General features: G+C 54.5%; 3 protein-coding genes and 1 long non-coding RNA gene across 4 annotated transcripts; 2 read left to right on the top strand and 2 right to left on the bottom strand.

The window, feature by feature from the left end:
• The first annotated feature begins 3,254 nt into the window (after positions 1-3,254).
• On the top strand, positions 3,255-4,345 carry LOC311425733. The gene is made up of 2 exons (XR_014686411.1): positions 3,255-3,383; positions 4,258-4,345. It is a non-coding gene; the product is annotated as an uncharacterized lncRNA (long non-coding RNA).
• A 1,525-nt stretch (positions 4,346-5,870) lies between these two features.
• Positions 5,871-8,697, bottom strand: PGLS (6-phosphogluconolactonase). The gene is made up of 5 exons (XM_084501702.1): positions 8,176-8,697; positions 7,980-8,087; positions 7,137-7,238; positions 6,574-6,714; positions 5,871-6,348 (listed from the first exon to the last, which is right to left on the bottom strand). Exons 1-5 carry the CDS (start codon positions 8,680-8,682, stop codon positions 6,211-6,213), a joined length of 996 nt encoding a protein of 331 aa, XP_084357828.1. The 5' UTR covers positions 8,683-8,697; the 3' UTR covers positions 5,871-6,210.
• Positions 8,698-9,927: 1,230 nt separating this feature from the next.
• On the bottom strand, positions 9,928-20,650 carry SLC27A1 (solute carrier family 27 member 1). Its single transcript, XM_084501701.1, has 12 exons — positions 20,322-20,650; positions 17,787-18,181; positions 17,104-17,265; positions 16,076-16,145; positions 15,882-15,973; positions 15,155-15,264; positions 13,680-13,889; positions 13,423-13,549; positions 13,030-13,167; positions 12,456-12,620; positions 11,465-11,611; positions 9,928-10,719 (listed from the first exon to the last, which is right to left on the bottom strand). The coding sequence occupies exons 1-12, from the start codon at positions 20,486-20,488 to the stop codon at positions 10,562-10,564; spliced, it is 1,941 nt and encodes a 646-aa protein (XP_084357827.1). The 5' UTR covers positions 20,489-20,650; the 3' UTR covers positions 9,928-10,561.
• A 458-nt stretch (positions 20,651-21,108) lies between these two features.
• NXNL1 (nucleoredoxin like 1) lies at positions 21,109-22,498 on the top strand. The gene is made up of 2 exons (XM_084501794.1): positions 21,109-21,447; positions 22,057-22,498. The coding sequence occupies exons 1-2, from the start codon at positions 21,122-21,124 to the stop codon at positions 22,352-22,354; spliced, it is 624 nt and encodes a 207-aa protein (XP_084357920.1). The 5' UTR covers positions 21,109-21,121; the 3' UTR covers positions 22,355-22,498.
• The last annotated feature ends 443 nt before the right edge of the window (positions 22,499-22,941 follow it).

The following is a 22,941-nucleotide window of genomic DNA, read 5'->3' as shown; positions in this document are numbered from 1 at the left end:
CTCCGTTTCCCCCCCCCAACTTTTTACTCCCAGTTTCCCCCCCCCCAACCAGCGCTGTGGAGGCCGGCCTCACACCCCCCCCCCCCCCCCCGAATTTTAAATTAATTAAAATTTAATTTAATTTAAATTTAATTTTAATTAATTTCTTAATTTGAGCTTTTTTTGCCTTGCAGCAGCGGCTCCGAGGCCACAGCCCGTGGCCGTGATCCCCCCCCCCCGGGACCAGAAAGGCTTTGGGAAGGAGGGGGGGGGCCCAAACACAGCCCTGCCCTGGCGTCACCCTCAGAAAATGAGGATTTTTCTCCCTGTTTCCGTCCTGCAAACATCTGGAAAAGAAATTTGGGTGGACAAAGCCGGGAAGCTCCGGGTTGAAGGCTGGGAACCAGAGCGAGGGAGGGGGGAAGGCCTCGAGCCGGGGGGGGGGGGGTCAGTCTGTCCGTCCGTCTGTCTGTCTGTCTGTCCATCTGTCTGTCCGTCCGTCCAGCTCAAAACCCCACACTCGGGTCCGGCGTCGCCCCAGCAGCACCCCCCCAAAAATCTGCTCTTACCCAACGTCTGCCTTGCTTAAATTTTGGATACGTGCAAAATGTTTTTATCTCCTACTTAACTAACTAAGCCAAAAATCTCGTTATTTTCCTTATAAAGCATCACCTCAAGTTCTTTTCCCAGCTGATTCACAAACATCCTGCAGCCAGATTTTATTAATAAAAACAACACACAAAATAAGAGCAGTGGTTTGCCTACAGAACCTAAAATAACATAAAAAAAACCTCGCTGATGTAACTACCACAACGGCTACAGCGATATCCCTTTTTTTTTCTAAGGTTCTGAGAACTGCTAAACACCTAAAATCATCTGAAACGCCTGAAATGGTGAAAATCTGAAACACCTAAAATCATCTGAAACACCTAAAATCGTTTGGAGTCTGGTGTCACGATAAATAAATCGATAAAACCCAAAGCAACTGATTTGTATTAAGGACGCTTCCAGTTAGTTTAAAATCTCACCGCCTGTGCTGTGAAATCTAGCAGGAATTATACTCAATTACTGAATAAAATTAATAACTTTCTTATAAAAGAATTTACTGGGAAAAAAAATAAATAAATAACTGAATAAGTTTCTTTTTCTATTCTTTAGGAATAACCCCAAAAGTGCTCCCGGGTGCCCCCGGTCCCCAAACCGCCTCCGGGAGCTGCTGCAGGCGGTGACGCAGCGAGTGAGGGGGGGGAGAAGGAGACAGAAAAAGGCAAAAAATCAAGGAAAAGCAGAATGTTCTGGGAAGCAGCCGAAGGACGGGCACGGCCGTGGCGTGGAACAGAGCCGGGTTTGTGTCCTGCAGCCTCCAAGAGCTGCGGTTTGGCAGCCCGCGAGTTTGGGCTCTCCTTTTCCAGAGGCTCCTGAGCTCCAGAGCGTGAGGGAGAGAAGAGGAATCGCTCCTCAGGGCTCCCAGAGCTTCTCACAAGACCCAAATTCTTGCTGAATTACACCCAGGTTGTCTGAGCCCCCCCCTCCAGCCGTCGCAGGCTCGGTTTTAGCAGCTTGCGCCGATTTTAGCAGCTTGCGTCGGGCCTCCAAATGCTTCAGCAGAAAAGGGAGAAAAATCCAAATCAGCCATCCCCGGGCAAAGTGCCTGCGGGCAGAGCTGCTGCCATGGTCAGAGCCTGCGAGCAGCTCATGTTTGGGGGCAAATCTTCCTGAGAACCACGTCTGGGGGGTTTGGGGGGGTTGGATCCACACAAAAATACGGAGAATACGCACGGTGAAGCTGTGTCATTCAGCAGGGGGGAAAAAAAGACACCTGGAACAGAACTGTGGCCAAATAAACCCATGGAAAGGGGAAAAAGAAAGAAGGAAAAGAGGGGAAAAGGGGGAAAGGAATTGGGACCCGACAACTCCCACCCCCAGCCAAGGACTGCAGCCACGGGCGGGAGCCCTGAGGCTCCACTGAGTCATAACTTTGGGTAGAAATGTGGGAATTTCAGCTGGGAAACAAAAACCCGCCCTTGGAAACGTCTCTTTTTAGCATCGGTTGGGATTGTTTAGAAGAGCACTTCGGGAGGAATGCGTTCCACGCCAGCCTCGCCTCCAGAAGGTGCAGGGCAGAGGCTGAGCCCCCCCCCTCAAAAAATAAACCCAGAGCGCAGAAAGGGCCCGGCTCAAGCCAACACAGCAGCTTCCCAGCCTCAACAGCACAAAAAAAGGACACAAAAGCAGCCCGTGGGGGAGCTGCCACCCGTGGGGGTCCCAGGTTGTGCTCCTGGGGGATGAAGCAATCCAAAAAAAATCCACATTTTGGATCCCACGGAGCCGTGTGGGAGCAGTTCTTGAAGACTCCCCCTCCCAGGATCGGTTTGGGAAGGATTTATCTCAACCCCTGAGCCCCTTGTGCCCTGTTTTCTCCCCGTTTCCCCCAGCATGCTGCTCAGGACTTCCAGAAGAGACACCAAAGCAGCCCTAGAAGGGGCTCTTTTTGCCAAATCGCACCCCAAAACCACCCCTTGCCCCCCAGCTGCGGCCGTCCCATCACCCGGAGCCCAGCACAGCCTCCACCAGCACACCGCTGAGGATCTGCAGCTTGGAGGGAGCCGTGGGGAGCACCGGGGTCCCCAAATCTGTTTAGACCTCGGGTTCTGGTCCCAGGAGAAGATCCTGTGCCCCACATCAGCCTTTCTCCTGCCTCTAAGGTCGTACAGGCTGGGACGAGAGGTGCCCCAGGAAACCCACCACCGAGGGCATCAATCCACTGACAGTGGGGAAAAAAAAAAAGAGGGGAAATCGTCTAAACAGCAGCAGCTCGACCCTCAATCTCCGCTGCCTTGGAAGAGGAGGGAGAGCACAGGGCACAGCTTTAAATTCATGTTTTATACAAACACCAGGCGGCTTCACTGCTCGCCAGGCTGTGATCTGCCCTGGACAGACTCCACGGCAGCAGCACGATGAAGACTACAGCTGACTTTATTCCTTGTCTTTCTCATGCCTGTTCAATAACTCTGCGCCCCAGCAGCTCGTTAGGAAACGAGGGCGAGCCGAGGAAGCAGCACATGGGTGGCAGCGGATCAGGAGCTCGCCTGGTCTTTGGCTTTGCTATTTTTTATTATTATTTTTTTTGCCTTTCAGACGCAGCAAACAGCAGTTCTGGCACGGCGTTACGAGCAGCAAGGACACGCACAAACGATTTGCTCCGAGAGCGAGCTGGTAAAGCCTCGCTTCCTTTTGGAGCAGCGTCCGCAGCGCACTGAAAGGATCCTGGCCCTGTCTGCACGGTCTGCAGCTTCCATGTAAACTACCGATGGCTTTTTAATCACAACCAGCTGCATCTTTACGGAACACAGCTACACAGGGCCGCAGCACGCCGAGGAGCTCAGCAGAGAAAGCCATTTCGGGTGAGTTTTGGCCATTGGCACCGTTTCTCTGCAGCTGCTTCTAGTTTCCAGCCACTCGGTTTGAAAACATGACTTCAGTTTCCAGCCTTTTGCTTTGCAAACATGACTTTCCCAGCTAGCAAAGGGAAGCCTTGAGGGCTGCCAGCAGCCCCGGCGCAGCTGCTGGCCGGGGGCAGAGCCGGAGAATCGCATTCAGCACCTTCAGCCCTGCCAGATTTTGGGAGCCCGACGTCCACTTCATCCCCTCTGCCCCCGCTGAACGATTGAGGACCCCACTGAGAGGTCCCTGTGCTGGGCACCAACCCTGCTCTGTGCCCCTGCTGTTTGGGTCATCCCTCGCCGCGTGATTCTGAGGCTGGAGGCGTTTCAGAATTACCTGCGAGCCCCGGGCACAGGCTGCCGAGCAGCTCAGTGCGTTCCCACAGCGAAGGCACCGGATGGTAGCCAGAGAGAGCAGCCTGCTGGGCTCGCAGCCTTTTCCCAGGACCTGGAGGAGAGATCAGGGGAGTCCTGGGCAGGGTTTTCGGGCGGCTTTCCTCGCTGGCAGCATCCAGAGGGTTTGGTTCCGGTGGTTTCGCTTGCACGGCCTCCAGCTGCAGACCTCAGCACCAATTCTGCACAAATAAAAGAACAGGAGGCAGGGCAGTAAAGCAGGGAGGACCGTCAGGGATCAGAGTGGGTTTGCCCACGCCAGGAGAAGTGCCGTGCTGCGTGGAGCAGCAGCTTTTACAAGGGCGGAGGCATTCGTGCTGCCCCCCCGCCTATTTCTGGCTCTGCTCGGCGAGGTTTTTTGATGCAGGATGAAATAAAAACCTCGGTTTCACAGCCCCTGCGGCGGGAGCACGTTTACCTCTTTGCTTTCAAACCCCTGCAGGGTAAAATCTCGGAGAAGGAGGAAGGAATTGGCCTGCCAGCCGCGGGAATCGCTGTCGTGCCGGGACAGCAAAGCTCAGCGCTGGTGCAGAGCTCTGCGGGGAAGGACGGACGGATGGACGGATGGACGCTGCCCTAAACGAGGCCTTTTGCTATGAAAATAGAAATAATGACAAGAGGCGATCGAACACGGACATCTAGCGGCCACAGGCAGCAAGGAGAGCACCTGAACCGGCAGCGCTCCGACGCCCTGGTAGCTCTCAGCGATGCTGGGAGGGTTTTGTGGACATCACGCTGCCTCGGGAGCTGAATTCCCAGCTGCAGATCCCGTCCCAGCTCAGCAGGAGCTGCAGGCAGGCTTGCCCTGGGGGTCCAGCTCCCCCAGTACCCATCTCAGGTCGGGAGCTGCCTCTGCTTTTCTGCCTCTCTCTCCTCCAGACCACACAAACATTTAAATATTCCCCGTGCCCTGCCCGCTCGGTGCCCTCCTGGCCACGAGGCACGGCTCAACAAACCCCCCAGGGTGTTCAGGAGCAACGTGGGATACAGCGAGGGGATTTTGCTCACTTATTTCTAAATTTGAGAGTGTATCATGGACACAGAGCTACTTGCTGCTCCTCGCTGCACCTCCTCTCACTTCCCCAACCACGCTGAGCTCAATCTTCCATTTCTGCTGCTGCGCAGCGAGCGGTTGTTGATGCCCTTCGCACCCCACAGGACGTGTAGAAACAGGAAACAGAAACGTTCAGCTCTTGCATCAGTCCTCGGGCTGGTCAGAAAGCTGAGGAACTCCAAGGGAAGGAAATCATCAGGGGGTGCTTTAAAGAAAGCTGCAGAATTTACCAGTGCATGTTTTCGGACTCATGTTTGCAAATCCATCGCACTAAAACTTGTCCAAGAACCGGGAATCGTTCCAGCGCCCTGTCACCCTCACCATCAAAAAGTTTTGGTGCCCTTGGCCTTTTTGGCCACCAGGAATGATTGTGTCCTGCCACAATTCCCTGCCCTGGGTGCAGGAAGGGGCCGGGCAGCTGCGTTGTGCCCCCTGTGCAGCTTCTGTGCTATGAACCTGTCAAATTCTGACCTGTCGCGTTCGGTGGAAGCTCAGTTCCTGGGTTCTGCTCCCAGATCTGGCACGGGAGCACCGTGTTTCCCAGGGCACAGAAGTCCTCTGCGTTTTGTTTTTGGCAGAGTTTCTTCGTCTGTCAGCGTGGGAGCCCTGCTTCTTTGCTGGGCACCACGCAACGTCAGAGCATTTTTATTGCCGCTGCTCTGAAAGCAACAGAAAGCTTTGGGAGATTGGGACCGAAAGCCTCCAAGGCAAAACCGTACCACGACACACAAATAAACGGGAGATCACGGCAGGAGGGAGCCACAGCCCCACGTTTCTCACAAACTGAGGTTCAAGTCAGGGTTACAACGAAGACAACTGAGCCGAGAGGGATCAGCTATGGAGGGAAACGGAAAGCCTGAGAGCTCGGGGCTGGTCCAGATGAGATCTGGATGTCCTCGCATCACCCTGACACCTGCGCGCTGCCACAAAGCCCACGGCTGCTCCGTCAGCCGCTTGCTGCTGCTATTTAGGGTGAGAAAGACCAAGTGAATGAGTAAACGTGAGCTGGAATGTGTTCGTTTAATGCCGTGCACTCGTTTCACACCACAGCGACCACCCACGACACAGCCCGCACGACACCACCGCCCCCTGCAGCTCCCAGCGCCGCCGGTCGCACCCGGACACCGCCCTGGGACGTGGTCCACGCCAAACCGAAGGAATCATCGCACAGGAGTCTGTGCTCCGCGCAGTTTGGCTCTTTCCCAGGGGACAAAAAGCCCGTGGCAGCTTCGTGCCCCTCCCGAGTACCAGACGGGGAGTCCTTGAAGCGGGATGGCACGCAGCAGGCGCTGAGGTCGCTGCCACCCGGCTCCCAAAAACGTGGCTGGGGGGGGCTGGGCCCTACAGGACGGAATGTTTCTCCAGGGGAATGCTCAGCTCCGCCGCCGCCGCCTCGTCCAGGAACCAGTGCAGATGCCCCGTGTGGGGCTGGACGCGAGCAGCGGGGAGGGGGTTCTGCTCGGAGCCTTCCAGGATGCGCTGTCGGAAGAAATGAGAGCGTTTCAGAACAGCTGGGCAGGGAAAAGGAGCCACGAACCGGCACCGCCAGCCTCCACGCGCTCCCTGCGCCTAAAAACACCGCGCTTTCCCCCAAGTACAACTTCTTAACTCCTCCCTTGCTGGAAAGGCAGCTGAAAAGTCTGCAACGAGGGTCAGAAAAGCCCTGGCAGCTCGGCTTTTCGCTGAGATTTGTGCCCCGGGTACCTTCAGGACGGCGGCTTTGCCTCCCCCCGTGGCCACGAACACCACGGTGCGCGCCGCGTTCAGCACCGGGAGGGTCAAGGTGATCCGCTCCGGCGGCGGTTTGGGGGAATCGGTGATAGCAGCAACGATTTTCTCCTCCTCCTGGCAGAGAACACCAACAAAAAGGCATTAAAAAGGCGGTTAAGGATCAGAACAAAGCACGGGGCGGGAGGGGGAGCTGCCTGGCTCCAGCCACACCAACACCAAACGGGGAGGGACGGCTGCTGAGGGCGAGCAAAGACCCACCTCGATTTATTTATTCCTTTTTACCTCCACTCCCAAAATCAGAAGGAATTTAGAAGAGCCCTGAGAGCTAATCAGGTTCAGGATGTTCTTTTTACTCTCCCAACATTATTTTTTTTTTAATTTCACATTTGATATCTTTAAATGCAACACCCCTGTGATGCTTCACACACAGCAGCCACCTGCTAGGTACCAGGGCAGTGGCACCCACGTAAAACCCGTCAGAGTTTGACCCCATACAGGGAGAAAACGGCCCCGGAGTCTGATCCTGGCGAGCTCACCTTCAGCAGGGGGTGGTCGGGGAAAAGGGAGCAGGTGTGGCCGTCCGGCCCCACTCCAAGGATGAGCAAGTCGAAGACGGGCACGCTGGCACCCCGAAAAGCCTGCAAGAAAGGTGGCATTAGGCCATACGTGGAGTGTTGTGCCCAGTTCTGGGCTCCCCAGTACCAGAGGGACACGGAGCTACTGGTGTGAGCCCAGAGCAGGGCTGTGAAGGTGGTGGGAGGACTGGACAGGCTGAGAGCTGGAACTGGTTAGGCTGGGAAAAGGGAGACTGAGGGGAGAGCTCATGGATGTGTGTGAATATCTGAGGGGAGGCGGTGAGGGGATGGAGCCAGCGTCTTGGTGGCTGTGTCCAGCAACAGGAGGAGAGGTAACGGGCACAAAAGCTGAAGGCCAGGAGGTTCTGGCTCAACATGAGGGGATAATTCTGTGCCGGGAGGTGACGGAGCACAGGGACGGGCTGCCCAGGGGGGCTGTGGGGTCTTCTCCTCCAGATACCTGCCCGGATCCCACAAATTGTGCTCACGGTGATCCTGCCGGCAGCGGTTAGACCAGGAGATCCCCCGGGATCCCTCCCGATCTCGGCCGTGCTGGGAGCCCCCAGATCCCAGTCCCCGGGTATCTCCGGGTCCTCACCCCGGTATCTCCCACCAGCCCCCCCGGGGAGCCCCCTTCACCCCAGTACCCCCCAAACACCCCGGTAACCCCCCCAAACACCCCAATAACCCTCCATACACCCCAGTAACCCCCCCAAACACCCCAGTAATCCTCCATACACCCCAGTAACCCCCCCGAACACCCCGGTAACCCCCCCTCACCCCCATAACCCTCCCCCCCGGTACCTCTCGGAGCTTGGCAGCATAGTCAGCGGCAGCATCGTGCGGGGACAGCCCGGGGGTGACGCTGAGCACCCGGGGCTTGGGCCCGGGGAGCCGGGGCAGCAGCTGGGCCTGCGGACACGGGCGGGAGGAGTGGGGGGAGGCGCTCAGGGGAGGCCGGGGACCGGCGGCGGCCGCCCGCGGGTCAGGCCCCGCTCACCTCGTAGGCCCCGGAGGTGCTCTCGGGGTGCTCGGGAGGCACCAGGCGCTCGTCACAGAACGCCACCAGCCAGGGCTCGTCGCCGCCGCCACCGGGGAGGGCGGCGGGAAGGTCCCGGGACAGGAGAGCCACCAGGCTGCCCCCCGAGAGGCCCAGCGAGAAGCGGCCGCCGCTGCCGGCCGCCCGCTGCGCCACCAACTGCGCCAGGGCCGGGCCCAGCTCCTGAGGGGACGGGAACACCGAGACCCGGCGCGACATGGCGGCGGCGGAAGCGGAGAGCGGAGGGCCGGAAACGGAGGGCCGGAGGCCGGAAGCGGGGAGCCGGAGGCCGGAAGAGAAGCGCAGCCGAACCCGGAAGCCGAACGCTGCCGCGTTGCCTAGCAACCCGCGGCCTAGGCCCCGAGCCAGGCCTCGGCTCTGCGCCTCCGAGCCCGTGGCCTCCCCGGCCCGGCCGCTGGGGCGGTGAATCCCGGAGTCGTTAGGGGTGGGAAAGGCCTCCAGGATCATCTGGTCCAACCGTCCCCCTTCTACCAATGTCACCACTAAACCATGTCCCCAAGCACCACATCCAACCTTCCCTTAACACCCCCAGGGACGGTGACTCCACCACCTCCCTGGGCAACCCATCCCAATGCCTAACTGCTCTTTCTGAGAAGAAATTCCTCAAAAATTCCAACCTGAACTTTCCCTGGAGCAACTTGGGACCATTCCCTCCTCACTAGTTACCTGTGAGGAGAGACCGATCCCAGCTCCCCACCCCTTCCTTTCAGGGAGCTGCAGAGAGCAATGAGGTCTCCCTTGAGCCTCTTTCAGACCACATACCCCTAGTTCCCTCAGCTGCTTCTCACAGGATTTCTGTCCCAAGCTCTTCCCCAGCCTCGTAGCCCTTCTCTGGACACGTTCCAGCACCTCGATGTCTTTCTGGTACTGAGGGGCCCAAAGCTGAACCCAGCACTCGAGGTGCGGCCTCACCAGAGCTGAGTACAGGGGGACATCACCCCCCCTGCTTCTGGTGGCCACACTATTCCTGACACAAGCCAGGATGCTGTTGGCCTTCTGGGCCACCCGGGCACACTGCTGGCTCCCCAGATCTTTTTCCTCTGCACAGCTTTTGAGCCGCTCTCCTCCTTCCTGACACAGTGAAAACTCAATAACCAAAGATATTAAGCAGGTATTCTTCATTACGGCACCGGGTGTGTGGGGGATCGCGCCACCTAACACCCACACCAAGGGTTACTGCCACGTTGCTTATATTAGTGGGATATATACATATTCATCTCACCCCCTCAACCCCATAAGTCTCTTGCATATTCATCAGGTCTCCAAAGAATCATTTACATAGGTTCCCACCCATATTCACATGCGCTCTAGGGTCCTCGGGTGGTCGTCCAGCGTACTCTGGTGGTCTTCTGATGAAGGCCAGAAGTCTTCCTCACTGCTAAACTTTTGACCCTTCCTTTCTTTTTTACAGACTTCAGCAGTCCAAGTCAGTTCTTGCTGTTTCTATTACCTGTGTGTATGAAGTCATTTCTTCCCTTATCTTTTAGGGTCGTCCCCGGCTCATACTCCCTGCCTCAACCACAAGGACAGGACTGATACACAACATACATCCTGTGTATTTGCAGCTAAAACCTGCAAAATCAACGTGCTTTCCCTTGATCCCTGTCTCATCCCCCTTTCCCTGCCACCATCCCGCTGGGCTCAGGGCTCGCCGGGCCCCCCTGCCCTCCCCAAGGAACACGCACAGCAGCGTTGCCGTTAACATTTCCTTAGAGTTCACGTTAGCACGGTACAGCACCGCCAGGCTCCCTCCTCTCCCCCCAGCCCATCACGACCCCCGGTCCCGGTGCTCATCCCACCCTGCTCTGAGTCCAGAGGCTAGCCTCTAAGCACTAATGTCCTTAACTCCCCGGCCCTAAGGGCTTGGCACACGTGAATGTGAGATTTCCAGGTGTAGTTAACGTAAAACATCACCTAACACAATTAAAGACTGCCCGACCCGCACTGTTAAAAGTTAACTTGGTAAGTCAAGTTCGGAGATGAAGCAAAAAGAAACCCACGCGGGGCAGGAGCATCTCCGCTTATCCTCAGGATACAAATAAATATAAACCATAAAACTTCTTCCACCTAAGTGGTTAGTGGTTACAAAAATACTCTCTCTAGGTGTGTAACAGCAGATTAATTGGGTGTCAGTGCTCTCTAAAGGCGCAGGTCACAGGTTAATGTGCTTTAGGCGAGGGCAACACCCCACGAGATGTTTCCCCGGTGGTGATTCACTGTAGGAGGATCTCACATTGCATATTAAGCAGGAATCTGCCGCTTCCCACAGGCATCATCCCTCCAATTAGTCACAGTTTCCTCTGAAAGGCTTGAGATCCAGACTAGATCATAAAGCGGCTTTTCCAGAACAAATCCTTTCATAAAGGCATTCATCCAAAGGAACGTATTTCCCCAGCTTTAGATCCAGAAAATACAACCGGTCTGATGTTTGGTGGGGGTCAAATCCTTCCCTCTGCAAGCGGGTTTTCTGAATTTTAAAAGTACCTTCAAAGGAGGGAAAAAAAAATACTCAAAACACGTTGTATCCAAAAGGCTGGGCAAGCATCAGTGAGGGAGAAACATCACAGATGGCATTTCATTTTTAGTTCAGTTTCGCTCAAGAATTAGCTATCTGAAGCAACTATACTGATCGTTACCCAGCTCTTACAGAAAGCTTGTGCAATCTTTGCTTCTCCGTACGCATAAGGTGGCAGAAGGGCTGTCTGGATTTCCAGGAAATTGAAAACATCAAAGGCAGCCAAATCATTACTTGTGTTAACAGCTGTTGGTCATACTGTGAGGAAGGTTAAGAGCGTGTGGGCATGGGGTGAGCAGATTAAAGCCAGGTGACAGCCCAGGAATGGGAGCAGAGGGTGCACAGAGGAGTTTAGAGGGGTCAAGAGCTTCTGTGCACATTTCTTCTGTGGCGCTGCACACATGCAAGGCTCCTTCACAGACATTCCCAAGAACCTCACTGCTGGGCAAAATGCTCCAGCTTTCTTGGCCTGGAACTAGCTCGTTTCTTGTTTAATGCTCAAAAGCAGTTTTTATTAATGGTATTTATGTGCCTGGCGTACTACAAGAGGGGACTTTATTACGCAACCTCTGAAGAAGAGGGACAGCAGCCAACTGACTCCAGTTACAGCACTAAGGGCAGCTTTCTCAGCTTTCACATCACCCCGAGGTGGCAACACCCAGTTCCTTCTGAAATCTGAACCCAGAGAGCAGCAGGCATGCGAATCCCCCATACCTGTGGTGTCGACCTGGGGTAAGAGACGCAGAAAGATGGGCCGGGCGTAGGGAGGCAGCACCTTCTGTAGCTCCTGGTACAGAACGTTGGGGTTCACCTTGGTTTTAGGGTCTGCGATTGCTGCCATTCCAGCTTTTCCCTCCACCCCTGAAATAAGAGAGCACAGCTCGGGTACAGACACCAGGACACGAAGAAGCAGCAGAAGTTAAGCATGAAACTTAACAGACTCAAGGACAGGTATTTCCCCCTTGCCTCTTTCCATGCAACACACTGAGGAAAACCCAATTTAATACCAAGTCCACTGACAAAGCATTTTCATCTTTTTCATCATATTTCTCTCACATATGCTGTGATAAAAATTCAGGGGACCACACTGCCACAGTGGGCACCCTTCTGGCCAATGCTTGTCCAGAACAAATTTCTCCTCCCAAAGAGACTTCACCTCTCCCTCCTCCTACCTTTGTCCAGACCCTTTATTTATTCCCACACTGCTCAACAGTTCCTTTTTAATCCTTTATTTTTTCCTCTGTTTGATTTCCCTGTGCTGGAGACCCAAGCTTCACAAATGCAAACTTGCATGAGCACAGCCAGGAATCCTTCACCGCCAGAGCAGCAGCCTCCAAGGGGTGTCCACCCCATCCCCCTCTTTGTGCCCTCCCCACCCCATTCTCAATTCCTCTTTCCTGCGTAACTTAAAGCCTCCACATACAGAGAATGGTCTTTTCACACTTTGCTTCTGCAAAGTTCGCATCAAAATAACCTTCCCTTTCCAAGAAATAAAGATTCTACCCCTGCAGCTCAGCTTATTTCTACTGCTCAGAATAAATGCAACTCTGTCAAACTCCACTGTCAGCCTCCATCACATCTTCTCATTTTCAGGTGCCCGGTTTCAATAAAAGTGACCCATTTCTTCCTGTTCTGCAGTGTGACACAGATCTGGTATGTTTGCCTTTTCTCCCAAAGGCTTCAGAGTTGTGGCTTGAGATTTTACCTGGCACTTCCACTCCATACACTGCGACGTCTGTCTGGTTGAGGATGTGACTCAACATCCCTTCCACTTCTGTGGTGGAGACGTTCTCTCCTCGCCAGCGGAAGGTGTCACCGCTGCGATCTTTGAAGTACATGTAGCCGAGCTCATCCATCACCAGCACATCTCCTAGGAGGGAGAGAAGACACACCGAGCCATGTCACGATGCAGTTCAGCAGCACTCGAGCCTGCCTTGTTGCCCTCTCATCTCTGGGTCAGACGTTGCATCGCCTTCTTCCCACAGAAGCACAGAACCAGGTCGGTGCCTTTCCACCACCATGCTCTGCACCTCCAAAATACAGGAGAGAAGGAAGCTGCAGACGTAGAAAAAAGGCAGGGAAAAATCTCTCCCTCCTCGAAGTGCAGACATCTCTCCTTAAACCCAGAGCAGCTCAAAGGCTGGGAGCTTCAGAACACTAACACATCTGTTCCTCTCAGAAGAGAGCCTCAGGTTTAGGTCTCTTTGGACCGTCTTGGCACAACGCTGAGGAACGTTTGCAGTCAGTAGCAGTGAATCCCATGCTCCCACTGAGGGTACCTGTAAGGTATGCCTGGTCCCCCTTCTGCAGCACGTTGTAAGCAATCTTCTTGTGGGTGGCACTCTCGTTGACGTAGCCGTCGAACCGGCGCAGGGGATCCTGTTGATTTATCTGCCCCACGAGCAAGCCTGGCTCTCCTGCAGACAACAGGATCAAACAGCACAAGATGACACCAGCTTGTGATGTATTCCACAAGTTGTTAAGCTCTGTGCGTGCCAGTGAGTGCCTGCTTTGTCTCAAAGATGTTCAGTAACCAAACTGACCCATCTCTGGGGGAAACATCCAGAAGCGAACCCATATATGACACCAGAAGCCCCTTAAACCTATCAGAGATTATTGTTTATCCTTTTTTTAGAACAAAGAGCGACTGATTTGTTCAGGTTAACACTCACCTGGGCGACAGGGGATGCACAGCCCCCTGGAATCACGGATCAGCTCCATCGTGTCCTCGTTCACCTTCACCAAACGAATGGGATAAACATTGGGCAAAATCCGGCTGTTGAAGCCACAGGCGCCGACCTTCCAAAAAACGGGGAAAAACAAAAGGCTGAGGAAAACCTCTCGGTTTTGGAACTGCCGCTTTCTGGGAATCTTTCTTTAACCTCCACTGAAGAGGAAACAGGCAAAACCACCTCAAAATCGCCCTCACCTTTCCGTCCAGGTTTGCGATGCTGCAGTTGCACTCCGTGGCTCCGTAGAACTCGCCGATCTGCTTGATGCGGAAGCGCTTGGTGAAGTCCTCCCATATGGTGGGTCTCAAACCATTGCCCACTGCCAGCCGCACGCAGTGCTGGGTTTCTGACTCCCGGACCGGCTGATTCAGGAGATACCTGCAGATTTCCCCGATATACTGAATAATCTGAAGCAGCAAACACAAAAACACAGCTTAGGCTTCAGGTGACCCTTACAACGCCCTGGAAAAAGCCAACCACAAGGCCACCCGCACCAGTGCACCTCGTGGAGCTAGACAAGGCAGGCATTTTAATAAAAATCAGTGTTTGCAAGTTTAAGTTTGTTTTTTTCTTCTCTTCCATGATAAAATATACAAAAGTAAATCAGTTACTGCCCTCTGGAAGCTGCACATTAACAGCACAAAATAGTGGAGAAGGTGTGAATTAAGATAGCCCTTAACTAAAACCCCTCATGCTTTAATAGGTGCACCCTAGGAAGATGTGGGGAACGAGTGGTCAGCCACAAACGAAGCCTGAGCGGGGATCCAATTACCATCTATAAATACTCCCTGTGGGGGACAGGCAAGATAAACACCAGGAAGGAGAAAAAGCTGCTTAAATTAGCGGGTGATGTTGACACAAACACAAGCAGGTATTTATTGGCAACGGATTGTCAAGAGAATTCCTCTGGAGGCGTTCCTAGTGTGGTTAAGTTCAGGGACAGCTTTCCCCCAACAGCAACGGAGGCAAACAAATCCCTTTGTGTTTTAGGAGTCTGTCTCGAGAACTTTACAGGGGAAACAGGTGAGGATGGATGAAAGACTTCAAAAAGTCTCTCAGTCCAGATTTAGCAATTTAAAATTTATTTCTCTTCCCAAAGGGACTTCACCTCTCCTTCCTCCTACCTTTGTCCAGACCCTTTATTTATTCCCACACTGCTCAAGAGCTCCTTTTTAATCTTTTTTTTTTTTTTTTTTTTTTTCTCCTGTTTGATTTCCCCGTGCTGGAGACCCAAGCTTCACAAATGCAAACTTGCATGAGCAAAGCCAGGAGGAATCCTTCACCACTGGAGCAGCAGCCTCCAAGACAAGGGGGTGTCCACCCCATCCCCCTCTTTGTGGCCTCCCCATCCCATTCTCAATTCCTCTTTCCTGCCTAACTTAAAGCCTCCCCACCCACAGAGAACGGCACAGGAGCCTCGACATCTGACAAGGGAGGACAAGCAAAGGGAGGACGCTGAGAACTGGGGGAAAGCTGCTGCTGAGCGGAGGGGCAGGAGCACAGAGCTGGGCAGGCAGGGACTGAGGTGTGAAACGCCAGGAATGGAGGACAGGCCAAAAATGGGAAACTATCTGGAAATCAATAAAGAAGCAGCGAACTGCAAGAACCAGGGACTCTCAAGCCGAGCACCGAAGACAGCAACTGCTCAGCAAGGCGCCAGCGGAGCCCTCACCGTGCATCTGTACTTGGTGCAGTCATCCCAGAAGCGACTGGCTGAGAACTTCTTCCTGATCACCACTGTCAGGCCGTGGATGAGGCACTGGCCGACTCCCATGATGTTACCTGAAAAACGAGGGTCCCGGAGTCAGCTTCGGCTGTTCTGGGTCGTTGGGAGGATCTAAGAAGGATCTCCCGGTACAAAAAAGACAGGGATCTCCTGGAAAGGGTCCAGCAGAGGGCCACAAAGATGATACGGGGCCTGGAGCATCTTCCCTGTGAGGAGAGGCTGAGAGACCTGGGGCTGTTCAGCCTGGAGAAGAGAAGACTGAGAGGGGATCTTATCAATGTTTACAAATATCTCAAGTGTGGGAGACAGAGGGATTTGGCCAACCTCTTTTCAGTGGTCGGTGGGGACAGGACTAGGGGCAATGGCCACAAAATGGAGCCCAGGAAGTTCCGCACGAACAGGCGAAGGAACTTCTTCACCGTGAGGGTGATGGAGCACTGGGACAGGCTGCCCAGGGAGGTTGTGGAGTCTCCTCTGGAGATATTCAAGGCTCATCTGGACGCCTACTTGGGCAGCCTGCTCTAGGGAACCTGCTTTGGCACGGGGGTTGGACCCGATGGTCTCTGGGGGTCCCTTCCAACCCCTACAATTCTGTGATTCTGTGATTCCAGAGCAGGCACGGGGGGACCAACACAACCCCCCTGCCACAGAGGAGGAGCAGGAGGAGGCTTACCTGCAGAGTGGTAGAGCGGGAGGCAGTTGTAGACGATGTCCTCCGGGTGCATTTTGTAGGCGTAGTAACCGAAGGCAGCGATGCGATAATACCTGGAAGAACACGGCACAGGCTAAGGACACGAGACGGGTAAAGATTTGGGGTTTTCTACGGGAAAAGCACGGCGAGAGGGAAGGGCCTCCCCAGGTCCTCACCTGCTGTGCACCACGATGGCAGCCTTGGGCATCCCCGTGGTGCCCGAAGTGTAGATGTAAAAGAGCCGGTCTGGAAGAATGGAGAGAGGTGTCAGGCAGGCTGCTCTCAGCTGCCTGAGAAAACCCCTCGGGAAAAGGTGTTTTAGGGTTTGTTCCTAGCAGATGGAGAAAGGCTTTGAAACGAAGACAGCACCGGAGGCGGACTCTGAAGTCCCACTGCACCCGAGCAGAGGGTCTGAATGTCACCCACCGAGGTAAACAGGCAGCAAATTGCCCTGGAACTCAATTAGTGCTCCAGGCCAGACACTAATTCCAAACCAACCCACAGGAAAGGTCTTACCCTGCATCTGACAGCAGGCAGGAGATCTGAGACTCTGATGACAAATAAATCTAAAGGGAGAAATGCCTCAGGCCTCTTCGCAGCACCGTTCCTCCCACAGAACATGAAGTCCCAAAAGGGAGTCTCATCCTCATCGATCTCGGATGTGCTTCGCTCTCTTTAAATACAGACTGGAGGCCAGCTGGCCTCTTCCTTTCCCTTTCCTGAATCACAAAACCACCGACACGCATCCTCCGCACAGGCATATCACTAGAAAAGATTTCCATTGCATGCAAGGCAGCTGTGGGGGAAGGTAACGCGGGCTGTCCTGTGCTACAGATGAAGAAGATAAATTTGTAGAGCTAGCAAAGCAGTAGTGAGCCTTGGCACACGGGTTTCTTCACCCCATACACATACCAGTGGCAATTCTCCTGTAACAGAAGTTGTTCTGGGGAATGCATCCATCCCCTTCTTTCAGGTATTAAACACATTCAGCAGGTGAAGTTTGGAAGTCTTGGGAAATGAGAATACCCTGGACCCAGATCTTAGTTTTTGTTCTCTTTTTTTCCCCCCCTTCTTCTATTTCTGACCCCAAAGTGGGTTGATTTAATCCCTCTGTCTTTACTTGCTTCATTTTCTTGCTTTGCTCTCACCTAACCCAGCTCTTACACGCGTCACGCTGAGAAACAAAAATCACTCATGCAATTACCATCTAAACCTTTGACTGGGATCTGAGCTGGGGGCGATCTGGATGCAGTGCTCAGAAGAGGATCGAGATGTCGGGTCTCCGCTGGAACAACCTCTGGGTTGTAGTCACCCGAGCAGAATTTTGCCATGTTCTTCCCCAGCATCCCATTCACCTCGGATATTGCTGCAACACAAAGCAAGGCTCTTTCGCAACAAGCACAGCCCTCGAGGCAGTGGCAAAAATAATCTGCGTAACATCCTATTTTGCCCCAAAACATCACTGCCATGGAAGGACCTGAAGAGCCAGGGACCCCTTTCCAATATTTACATCATACCTATCCAGATACCACCTGCATCAAGGAAGTAAAAAAAAAAAAAAGGTGCAAAATTGCCCCTCCACATGCTCACCATGATTTCACACAGATGAGCCAGGAAAATAAATCATCGGGTCTAACAATGACCACTGGAACAGAGTTCACTGGGGAAACGAGGATGCACTTAAAAGCTGCATCTGACAAGCCTGTCCTGCAGCTTTGTTCCTCTTTTAGCCTTGGGTACTAACAGAATGCTTCTGCTTTTTAACACCATTAGGTTTATCACCTTTCCCAAGATGATTTATCATCTTTCCCAAGATCTATCAACTTTCTCAGGCCCGAGCAAACAGCTTGCGAGCCGCTCACCGTCCACCAGCACCCCGAGGCCCACCTGAAGACAGCTCTCCTCCGAAGATCACGGCTTTCGCACCCGAGGTCGTCACGCAGTAAACCAGGGAATCCAAGCGCAAGTTGAAGTTGATGAGGGCCGCCTCGATGCCAACCTTTGCCATGCCCAGCCAGAGGCCCACGAACTCGGGGCGGCTCTCCATGAAGATGGCGATGACGTCCCCCAGGCGGAAGCCCTGCTGGTAGAAGTAGTTGGCCACGGCGTTGGAGTACTCGTCCAGCCCCCTGAAGGTCCACTTTTCACCGGTGGCCTCGTAAATCAGGGCCACTTTGTCGGGGTGCCTGCGGACGACGTCCTGGAACATCTTCGGAATGGTGCTTTTGGCCCTTTGATGCCTTCGCAGCTTGTATTTGACTCGTAACAGCACCGAGAGGCCGCTGCAAATAAAGAAAAGGCATAGCAGGAATTACAACATCCTCAGGCAGTCTGATACCCACACCTGAGATTCACACATCCATGCTGGGGTCCTTCCCTCTGCAGGGCCACTTTGTGTTAGCTGGACCCCCACCAAGTTTGGCGATGGCTTTTGGCTGTCTGCTGTGTAATTTGGTAAAATTCTTCAGTTGATATTGAAATTAAACGATTTTTTTAAAAGGCTGACACTTTCAGATCAATATTCTGCTCAGATTTCCATGTTATAGGGGAAAAGGACAGGATGCATGTACCCCATGTGGGGGTCCCACTTGAATTCGGCTGCCCTTGGACAGCTTAACCCTAAATGCTGAAACTGGGACATTGAATGGCTGCTGCTCTACAGAGAAAGATGATTATTTTAGTATTATGTGCCTATTTTAGCATTTTGGTAACTAACTTCCCATGCCACAAATCAGGGAAAATCCACACGCTGATACCAATTCCAACAAGCCTGTGGAAAATAGCAGAGGGGCTAAATTACAAGCCCTTCTTTTAAGGATCTCTTCTGTGATAATTAAAAAAAAAAAAAAAAAAAAAAAAAAAAAGGACCTTGCAACCACTGCTTTCACCCAAAAAGGTGATGTTTTACAAAGGAAGCATCCTTCCTGCTGGCACACTCTGCAGCATTTTAGTGCTGTTTTGTACAGTTGTACCCCTCGGGATCTGAAGGTAATTAAATGATGAAGACAACCTGATCATTCAACAGCAACGTGTGAGCTCAGCTTCAAGCAAATGAAGCCAAAAGCTCCCTTTTTAGCCCCAAGACACGCGGGCATGCTGCTTCTAGGAGGAGGCAGAGCTGCCAGCATGCTGCTCGCACACACGTCTCCCATGAGTCAGCCTCTGATGCTGTTCAGGCTGGTGGGAACCCAGGCTGCCTAAAAACTACCAGAGAGAAAGCACAGATTTAAATTAAAATCAAAACAACCCAGCCTGGAGAGGCCTTATAAAGAAAAAAAATGCTGCCTCTGTGGGTATGAAGAGTGACCGTGCACAAAGCAGGCTGATCTAACGGGGCTTCCTGTAATTTACATAATTATTCCGAGTCTCTGTGGCTGCCAGTTCAACCTTGACACACTTCTGGCCTGATGGCAAAGCTGCTGTGTGAGCTCCAGCCGCTCCATGGACGCCGTTCCGATGCCCTCAGAGGATGCTATCTTTGGGGATTTGGTGGCATCTTTGGGGACTTGGCGGCTCCCTCCCTTCGGCTATCGGTTACAAGCCAGGCACAGAAATAAATTCACCAGCACTGTCCGAAGGAGGACAGCGGGAGCACATAATGGGTCTCACAGCGGCGATAAAAAGTTGGAAGGATCCTCAAAAATGGAAAGGTCGTTTAATATCAGCCCTCAGAAGCCCCCGCAGATCTCAGGGCTGTGCCGGGAGCAGCAGCGGGGGCAGCAAAACCCTGGCGGAGGGGGAAGGGATCCCTTTGGCAGCAAGTTGCTGGCAGTGCCCGCGGGGCTTTCGCGGTGACCCGCCGCCGAGCCGTGCCAAGGGCAGAACAGAGGAGCCTTTTCACGGGTTTGCTGCGCTTCCCAGATACTTCAGGGGCTTTCTTTCGCCCGGTTTTATTCTCCAGCTCGGCCAGGCGATGGGGAGGAAACAGCTCTTCAAAGCGCGCTGCCAGCCGCGGCGAAGCCAGGCAGCCCTGGCAGCGGCAGCAGCCCTAAATCCTCCGGCGATGGAGGCAACAGCCTCGCGGAGGCCCGGAGACCGCAGACCTCCACGAGCCAGCAGCAGGCTCCCCGCACCTCCAAGCCCCCCCGAGACCACTTCACACCCCTCATTTTCATCCTCCATCACCCCGCCAGCGACAGAGGACGGCCTCCATCGCCCCGCCACCGCTCGTGGGGCCAAACCGCGCTCCTCCGGGGCACCTAAGGACAATTCCCCAGCCCTCGCTCGCTCCGTTTGAGGCCGTGCCTCTCCGATCCCGGCTCTTCTTCCTCCTTGAGGGCTGAGAAAGGGGGCCGAGGACGCTGCCTCCGCTCAGCGCCGGCGGAGCGGAGGCTCAGCGGCACCAACGGAGGCTGGCACCCAACGCTCGCCCCGCGTTGCGGGCTGCGCCCCGCGGGCTGCGGGGCAGCGGGAGGCACTTACAAGAGGTCCCTCAGCGCCGTCTTGCAGAGGACGCGCAGCAGCCTCCATCCTCCGCTGCCCAGGCAGATGCCCAGCGTGGCGGCGAGGCTCCACGACCAGGGCACCCCGAAGAACCTCATCAGCCCCAGGGAGCCCAGGGAGGCCGTGCAGACCCCCACCGGCTGCATGCTGCTTATTGGGGGGGGGGAGGACGGGAAAAAATAACGGGACGGGGCTGTCGGGAGGCCGGGAAGGGAGAGAGGGAGGGAGGCGGAGGGAGGCTGAGCCTCTGCCCCCCGCTGCCCCGCAGCGAGCCCGGCCTCCGCCGAGCCGGCGGAGTCCGGGGGGTGCCTCCAAAGGGGGCGGGGTCTCCCTGAGGGGGGCGGGGCCTCCCCCCCAGCTCGCGATGCCATTGGTCGAGGCGAGGAGGGGAGGGGCGGTGGAGGCTCGGCCTCCGGAGCGCCGCGGAGTGGAGGCTCCGTGATGGTGCCGCCGGGAGGTTGTGTGGGGGGGGGAGGCCGTTTTGGGGTGAATTTGAATAAAAATGGCTTTGTCTTCCTTGTGTCTGGTGTTTTTTTTGCGCTGTGCAAGCTCTGACAGGGTAGAGGGCTCCCCACCGGGACCGGCCTCCGCAGCGGGATGCTGAAGTGCCTCCAAGCGCCGGCCTCCCGGTGTAAGCGGATCACGGGAGGCTGGGCACAATCCGCCCCTATTAATAGCTGGGAGCATGGAGGGGGGGGGACACACACGCACACCTTGCATCCTCCCAGCCCGCACTCACCGGTCGGTAAATCGGTCTCGGAGGTCCGCCGAGGCCACCCATGGCCTCCCTGTTCGCCGGGAAGGTGCTGGTGGTGAACAACTGGGAGCGGGACGAGGTGGAGACCGAGCGGGAGCTGGGGAAGGCCTTGGAGAATAAGGTGCTGCTGCTGTATTTCGGGGCGGCCGGGTGCCCGCGGTGCCGCCGGTTCGCCCCGGTGCTGAAGGATTTCTTCGTGAGGCTGACGGATGAGTTCTACGTGGAGCGGGCTTCGCAGCTCGGCCTCGTCTACGTCTCCCGGGATGCCACCGCCCAGCAGCAGGACGCCTTCCTCAGGACCATGCCCAGGAGGTGGCTGTCCCTGCCCTTCGAGGACGAGTTCAAGAGGTAGGGTCACGGCGTAGGGTCGTGCCTCTACGTCCCAGGAGCTCCGGCTGTGAAGCATCCCCCGGGGAAGGGCACGTAAAACGGCAGCGGTCACTGACCTGTGCGGTGGGACGGGTGGGAGATGTGCAGGGATTCGCCGTAACCTCGTTAGCCACGGGGCGCGCTGTGGTTAATCCTCGGGATTATTTCCAGTTCCTTTTCAGATGGGAGCACGTCACAGTTTCAGGGTTCTTGCTGCTATCGTTACTCGTGTGCTGCTCGTGTAAAACGAGTCACAGCAGTTATCCCGAAGACCTGGATCCCTTCCCCTCTTATTGGCCCTGCAGAAATCTCCATATGGCTCTGCTTTGCATAATTACCAGCACTTAAACAAATGAGCAGGGTGGTTTTTATCCTGTCTTGCTTCCAAAGGCCACTTCTGCCCAAGGCAGATACTCAGCAAGCAGCCAAACATCACTTAACTATACAAGACCTGCACATAATCCCGCAGCGCGTATGGCAGCCTCCCTTTTTCTTACCCATCCTAATGAATGAAATAAGGAGCTCAGGGTGCGGTGGGAGGACCGTGACGTGTCTTGATTTGTTTTTTGTTTTTTTTCCCCTTTCCAGGGAGCTGGAGCAGCGCTTCGCCGTGTCCGACGTGCCCAGGGTGGTGGTGCTGAAGCCAAACGGGGAGGTGATCACTGGGAATGCCGTGGAGGAGATCAGCCGCCTGGGCCCTGCCTGCTTCCGAAACTGGCAGGAGGCTGCCGAGCTGGTGGACAGGAATTTCCTCTTGGCAGAGGATTTCGATGACTGGGTTAGGAGAAGCATCACCGACCCCCTCCGCCGCCTCAAGTACAAGGTGGACAAGAGGACGGAGGCCAAGGATGAAGAGAGGAAAGGGGAGGATGAGGAGTCTTCGTAGGGGCTGACTTGGCTGGGGAGGTCACTTGGGTTGCTGCCCCCAGCCTGGCTGCCTCTCAACAGTAGCACCAACATCTGTGTTATAAACACCTGCTAAAATTGCGTTAGTATTCTGAAAGGTAAATTGTTCTAGGACAAATGTGTTCTACTCCCTTGCACAGCTTTTCCTGAGCACGCATCCTTGGCAAGCAGCTCTCTGCTTCATCCTCTCAGTTTCAAGAGATTTGTATCAAGGTGACTCTCTGAGCAGCTAAGAGGGCAGTTTTACACCTTTGGCTGCATGCTCGGTAACCAAAAATTTGCTTATGGAGCCTGCAGGGAATTGTGCAGCACCCACCCTCCCCTGTCTATAACCTAGTGCTCTGAAGGGTAGCAGCACAGTGGAAGGGATTTGTTCGTTTGCTGCTTTCTGGGTTCTCTATTCTGTTCCTGAGGGGTGAGCTGAGAATTTAAAAAAGCTTTACTGGATGCATGAAGGACCTGGGAAGTAATGTGCACATTGAAGAGAGACAGGGAGGCTGTGCAAGGCCGGCTCGTTCAACTCGTTTTCTCACTTAATCCTCCCTTCTCTTTACCCAGCAAGTCTGG

The sequence above is a fragment of the Aythya ferina genome (assembly GCF_964211825.1).
Source record: "Aythya ferina genome assembly, chromosome: 33".
NCBI classification, from domain to species: domain Eukaryota; kingdom Metazoa; phylum Chordata; class Aves; order Anseriformes; family Anatidae; genus Aythya; species Aythya ferina.
Note: the sequence above shows the minus strand (reverse complement) of the source record. Positions and strands in the feature narration are given on the sequence as shown.

Bases quoted from the DNA above. Each gene is read 5' to 3' on its own strand.
- PGLS (XM_084501702.1), bottom strand. From the start codon at position 8,682: ATGATCCTGGAGGCCTTTCCCACCCCTAACGACTCCGGGATTCACCGC. The intron at 7,239-7,979 runs GTACCGGGGGGG...CCTTTCTTGCAG, and splicing joins ATGCTGCCAAGCTCCGAGAG to GCTTTTCGGGGTGCCAGCGT. The intron at 6,715-7,136 runs GTGAGCTCGCCA...GTTCTCTGCCAG, and splicing joins CCGACCACCCCCTGCTGAAG to GAGGAGGAGAAAATCGTTGC.
- SLC27A1 (XM_084501701.1), bottom strand. From the start codon at position 20,488: ATGCAGCCGGTGGGGGTCTGCACGGCCTCCCTGGGCTCCCTGGGGCTG. The intron at 13,168-13,422 runs GTGAGTGTTAAC...TGTTGTCTGCAG, and splicing joins GTGCATCCCCTGTCGCCCAG to GAGAGCCAGGCTTGCTCGTG. The intron at 11,612-12,455 runs GTAAAATCTCAA...CTCTTATTTCAG, and splicing joins GTATGGAGTGGAAGTGCCAG to GGGTGGAGGGAAAAGCTGGA.
- NXNL1 (XM_084501794.1), top strand. From the start codon at position 21,122: ATGGCCTCCCTGTTCGCCGGGAAGGTGCTGGTGGTGAACAACTGGGAG. The intron at 21,448-22,056 runs GTAGGGTCACGG...TCCCCTTTCCAG, and splicing joins TTCGAGGACGAGTTCAAGAG to GGAGCTGGAGCAGCGCTTCG.